General features: G+C 44.2%; 1 protein-coding gene across 1 annotated transcript; it reads right to left on the bottom strand.

The window, feature by feature from the left end:
- Positions 1 to 220: 220 nt before the first annotated feature.
- On the bottom strand, positions 221 to 5,475 carry olfml3a (olfactomedin-like 3a). Its single transcript, XM_070911079.1, has 3 exons — positions 5,233 to 5,475; positions 3,145 to 3,457; positions 221 to 1,005 (listed from the first exon to the last, which is right to left on the bottom strand). Exons 1-3 carry the CDS (start codon positions 5,341 to 5,343, stop codon positions 221 to 223), a joined length of 1,209 nt encoding a protein of 402 aa, XP_070767180.1. The 5' UTR covers positions 5,344 to 5,475.
- Between the last annotated feature and the right edge of the window lie 232 nt (positions 5,476 to 5,707).

Genomic DNA, 5,707 nt, shown 5'->3' with positions numbered 1-5,707 from the left:
TCAGTTTCATAGTTTTTTTTCGTATGTTTTAGTATAATACACACATAAGAAAATTAATAAATAATAATTCAAATGCTAATTCATTTGCTTTAAAAATGTGTGATGTTATCTGTGATCTGTAATAATCTACCATGAGCGAAGAGTCTGCAGGCTACTGGACAAATTTACTTCTCCTAGATTTTAATCTTGCCTTTGAAAACGTGACACCACTTCCCGCCTGTCAAGCCAGGAGTTTCCTCTTCATGACCAGTCTGTAAATGATTTGGTAGCCATCGTCCCAGCCGTAGAGCTGTTTCTCCTCTGGGTTGTATTTCAGACTGGCGTGGGCTCCGTACCTCCTGGGAAAGTAGAGCAGGGGAGCCTCCTCGCTGATCACCACGTCGTTGACGTCAAACAGGCACTGAACGCGGGACCGGCTCGCCAGGCGGGTGTTGTAAACGACATAGACGGTCCCGCAGACTACGAAAGCGGCCTCTGCGTTCTCCCGTGGGCAACGGGTGTCCCAGATTTGTTCTATATCGAGTGTGGCGGGGTCCATCTTCGCGAGGTTGATGTTTGGTTCGCTTTCGCTGGTGGCGTACAGGAGCCAGAGGCCCTCGTCGTCTGCTGCGAGGTCCGCAGTGGTCTCTGGGTTGAGGTTGTAAACAGTAGCGTGGCTCTCCACAGGGAACATGGCGGTGTCTGTCACCGAGCCGCTCAGCAGGTCATATCTGACCACCTGCACGTCTGCACCGGCCTCCTGCTTTATGTAGTACAAGTAGCCGTTATAAACGGCGCTGCTGGGACCGCTCCACCCGGAGGGAAGCCTGATCTGTCTGCTGCCGGCGACACCAGCAGAGCGGGAAAAGTCACGTACCGAGTTAAACTGGTAGATGCTGTCTCCTGATGTCCCGTTAAAGACGTAAACCTTGGATGACCTGGGGTCTCTGGTCCACATGCCTTTGGGACTTCCCACTCTCTTCAGGATCTTCACTGATCTGATGCCAGAGATGATTTCCACACAGTCTGCAGTGAGAACACAAAGAGAAGGATCACGTTTTTGCGCTTAAAGAAATAACTACAGAAGAACTGTTGCTGTACTGTTGTTCTGCCCGTCAAGCTTTATCACTTTGTCCTTTGAAGTCGGAGGAGCCGCTGGTTCAGAAAATGGTTTTCCCCATTTTGTATCCCGTTTTCAAATTATTCTTTAAACGATATCCTCAACATCACTAGTTTATTTTATGGCCGCCAGTTTTAATTATTTTCTAGACCTGCCCAGAGAGAAAAGCAAACAGAAATCTCTCAAATAACCAAAACTGTTGTTACTTCATGCAGGACCACATCGCCCACAGTAAGACGCAGATTGAGAAAATAGGCCTTAAACCCCTTTGTTACAAACCCACATAACTTAATCCTGAATTCTTGTGGAGACCCCGTCACATTTAGTTTCATTAGCAACTTTCCGAAGATGCCATTTGCATGGGGCTGAGTTTTGAGCTAATGTGCAAAGTGATGGAATATTTCCATTCAATGTAATTGTGCAGCAATAAAAACATGGAGCAACCTTTAACAACATTTGAATGTAGATGTGATGACAGTTGACAGGTTAAATGCTTTTTAGGGCGCTTTAAAGCCTCTTAAGGGGAAATAAAAGGGGAAAACTGCACATTTAGGCTGCGTCCAGATGCTGCACCTTAAATTACCTTCGTGAAAAATTACACAACTATTTTCAAGATATTTCACAGGTGTGAAATTTATATAATTGTAATAATTCAATTTAGATTTCTATCCCAGGCTGCCACAATTAGTCCATTAGCATGTTTCAGTAATTCCTCAACTGAAATGTGTGTTTGCAACCTAACATTAAGAAAACATCAAGCGACCTGCAGCGGTCAATATCTGGCTCTCCAAATTAAGGAAAATTCAAAGCAGTCAGGGGGAAATTGGACACACGGACTCATAATGAGAGGAAGTATTAGTGCGGCACGCAGAGAGCATGAAGATGCTTTCTATAAAAGAAGTACGATTAATACAAATGCTTTTCGGTAAAACACAAACAAAAGGATGTCCCCTTGATGTGTCCCGGGGCAAAATTAGCATTATGCTCAGAAATCTGAAAATGGGTCCCTACAATGCGGTAAAGTTCACTTTGGGTCACTTCACAGACATTCACAATGGCTCAGTGTGTGCAGAGCTCAGTCCTGCGAACATGAGCTTCAGGGCAGCTTCCTGTCTCTCCTCTCTGCAGAGTCACAGCTCCAGATTTCACAGGAGATTTTACACACAGACACTAATAGAGAAGCCTTTGCTCTGCATTGTTCTGCCCTAATCTTTTGTATTTAAACGCCTGAATGAGAGAAATCTCTGTGGTTATGTAGAGCACGACTAGCATTGTGATTCTCAGCAGAGCGTTTATCATATTACTACACAATTCTTGAATTTATGTGTTATTGATTGTCTTGTTAAGTGAACGAGAATGATAAAGAAATCAATATTTTTTTTCATTTGCTTTGTATGAAGTATGAGTCTGTATAAATAGCACTAAAGGGATTTAGCTTGTGGAACCTATTAAGCGCAAAAAAATAATATAGATCTTTAGCTTAATTTGAACATTCAGTTAAATCTGCTGATGTACACGCGTTTCATGGAATAACAAATGTGATTTCATAACTTTCCACATCTTTAAAAGGGTTATAAGTCCCCGTGTAACCCGAGTAAATGACTCAGCGCAGCAGTTACAGTATATCTCTGCATTGTTTGTAGCAGCACGCCTTGGGATCTGAAGATTATAAAGACAAATGCTGTGCTCAAACAGCACAAACAGGCGAGAAGCTCTGCTGAAATAAATGAGTTACATGGAGCCACATTTCTCCTGGAAAACATGACTGCCCACGGACTCAAAGCACTTCGTTAAATGACTTGTAACAGCACCGTGTTTGTTTCCCTGTTTCCAGTGGCATGGTTTTTCCAGGACAGCGACTCAGCAGAAGGGGTGTTACAGCGCCTGGTGTGATGTGTAATGCTGAATTTAACTATAAAACATACATACAAAACATCTATAGATCCTATAGACTGACTGTGCCAGGGCTCTGTCATGAATGAAAATGAAGGATCAAAGGATCCTGCAGAGGCCGTTTGGCTGCAGTGTACTTCCCTGCAGCTCACCAGAGACTCTGGAGTGCAGCTCCTCCCAGTCTTCTTCCTCCTCTTCCTCTCCTCTGCTCTCCTCCAGCCCCCAGGCCCCCTGCTCCACCACCTTATCTGCCTTTTTTGCGCAGGCCCGAGGGGAAGTCTGCGTTTCCACATAGTCCATCTCTCGCTCCACCCGGTCCACTCGGACTGCAGCTCCTTCAAGGTCTTTGAACAGCACGCTGTGCTCGTTCCTCAGCCCATCCATGGCCTCAGCTGTTAGCTTTTTGAAATCCTGCATTTCTGTGTGGTAGCGATGGGATTGGTCATGCCACAACTGCATACGGTCCTACCAGACATGGGCAGAGCAAAACAAGGGTTGTATAAAACTGTAGGATGAGACAAGACTGAGAGTCTGCCAGCAGCCCTGTGGGGTTGTACATAGGCACAGCAGTGCTTTGAGCTAAAGCTAATGTCAGCATGCTTACAATGACAATGCTAACATGCTGATGTTAAGCAGGTTTTGTGCATGCTAAGATTTTCTAATTAGCACTAAACAAAAAGTACAGCCCAGGCTGATGTGAATGTCATTAAGTTTACAGGCATTTGGTTTTGGACAAATTAAAATGTTAACCTGCCGGTGGCGCTGGATGAAAGGTCGGGGTTCACCAAAGTTATTGTAAGTCTTCCTGAGGGGAACATGAATGTCTGTGCAACCTTTCACGACAATCCATCCATTTTAGTCTCGAACAAAGTGTTGGTTTAACAGAACAACATCGCCATCCCTCTGCTGAAATATCTCAACAACTATTGAATGGATTGTCATGAAATCCTAAGTACATTTACAATTATATATATATATATATATATATATATATATATATATATAGTTAGCATGTAGGTAAGTGTGCATAATGCCCTTAGGTTCTCCACCCTCTCATCCAAATATGGTCGCTCCTGGCTCCAAAAAACAAAGATGGCGAAGGCCAAAATGCCAAACTCAAGGTTTCAAAATGGTTCTCCGCAAACCAATGGGTGACGTCTCGGTGTCTACGTCCGCTTCTTCTATACAGTCTGTGATGCTGATGTTAGCATGTAGCTCATATCCCAGTGCTCAGGGCTCTTGGTCTTGTTTCCTACCATAATAAATCTCAGAGAGTAAAATGTCCCTGTTTCAATCAAAGCATTATCATCATCACCATATAGAATACAGCACTGGGTCTCTCAGTGCAGTGGAGATGCAATAACTGAGGGTTCTCCACTGTCTCGCCTCGGCTTCATTTTCTCCCTATGCTTGCTGTGGGGGCCTGTGGTCGAATGGAAATGAAAGTTCAATGAGAACTTGCTGATGAATTGCCATGTTCACATCAACGCAGAAGTTGAGCCAGCATATTGGAATTGAGACTGGAGGGAAACCACGGGGGGAGGGGGGTGGGTTTAGCTGTAAATAGATGTTTCATTTCATGCGGATAACAGTTATGAGATTGTCATTTTGATGGCAGATGAATCACACAAAAAAAAATCCAGCTCTGAACATGTACTCTAAAAGAATACATTAAAAGAATTATTTAAATGAGAGTTCACTGCAATTACCAGGCGTGTAATCCTCTTGCATTTCCTATCACACTCACCTTAAGCCAACAAAAGTCTCACCCCCCTCACACAAACTTTGCTGTCTCATAACCTCCCTTTAAAACACAGTGCTGAACTCTCAGTAATTTCATTCCTCCCCTCAGGCACTTTGTTGTAATGCGGCTTCATTCCACCTTTTGCAGAACACATCTTTCTATTAGGCTGTCGGGATGTTTGATGCCGTGGCAGCAAAGGTTGAGCTTGTACTCATTACTGATGTGTCATTTGTCTTAAACGCTTAAGAAATGTTGTCGGACAGAAACTGCGTGTTGCATGCATCGACTGATATTCCCCCAGAGGCCCCTGCAAAGTTGATGAGCTGGGCAGAGATTGCATTAATTTGATTTCATTAGTTAACATTAAATTCACATAAAAGGAGCAGGAGGAGGCAATCAGGAACCGGTGTTTCTAATTTGATAATGACTTCGGAGAGATCTGTGCCTTCACATAACGCATGGAAAATCAGTCATTTAAAGGGTTATTGCTACTTACCTCGATAGCCAACAACCTGTTCTCCAGATAATCCATCAGCCCCTGGTAGTAATACTGGGCTCCAGTGAAAGTCCAGGCGGTGGAAACAAGGAGGACGAACACCGGCTTCATTGTGAGCCGATCAATGGGACAGCTCAGTTTCTTTTTGTCCGTGCAGCTTTTAGAGGATTCCTCAAGTTTCCCCTCCTTGATGCAGAGCCGTCCTCAGAGCTCCACACAGGCTGTAAACACTTGTGTACAGTGTAAGTACCTGAGCGAAGAGGTGAGACGGGTAGAGAGAGTGAGGAGGCCGCTCTGTGAGTTCCCAATTCTTTGACTGCCCTCACTTTGCTGGAATGTTTTCACAAACTCTCAGGGAGGAGCCTTGAGCCTCGTCCCCCTCTCTGTCCTGCAAAAGTGAATGTGCTGCTCTCACTCTGTACATGTGTGTTTGTTGCACATGTTGTAAACCGGGATTATAGAACACACAGCTAAA

The sequence above is a fragment of the Enoplosus armatus genome, chromosome 8, assembly GCF_043641665.1.
Source record: "Enoplosus armatus isolate fEnoArm2 chromosome 8, fEnoArm2.hap1, whole genome shotgun sequence".
Classification (NCBI taxonomy): Eukaryota; Metazoa; Chordata; class Actinopteri; order Centrarchiformes; family Enoplosidae; genus Enoplosus; species Enoplosus armatus.
Note: the sequence above shows the minus strand (reverse complement) of the source record. Positions and strands in the feature narration are given on the sequence as shown.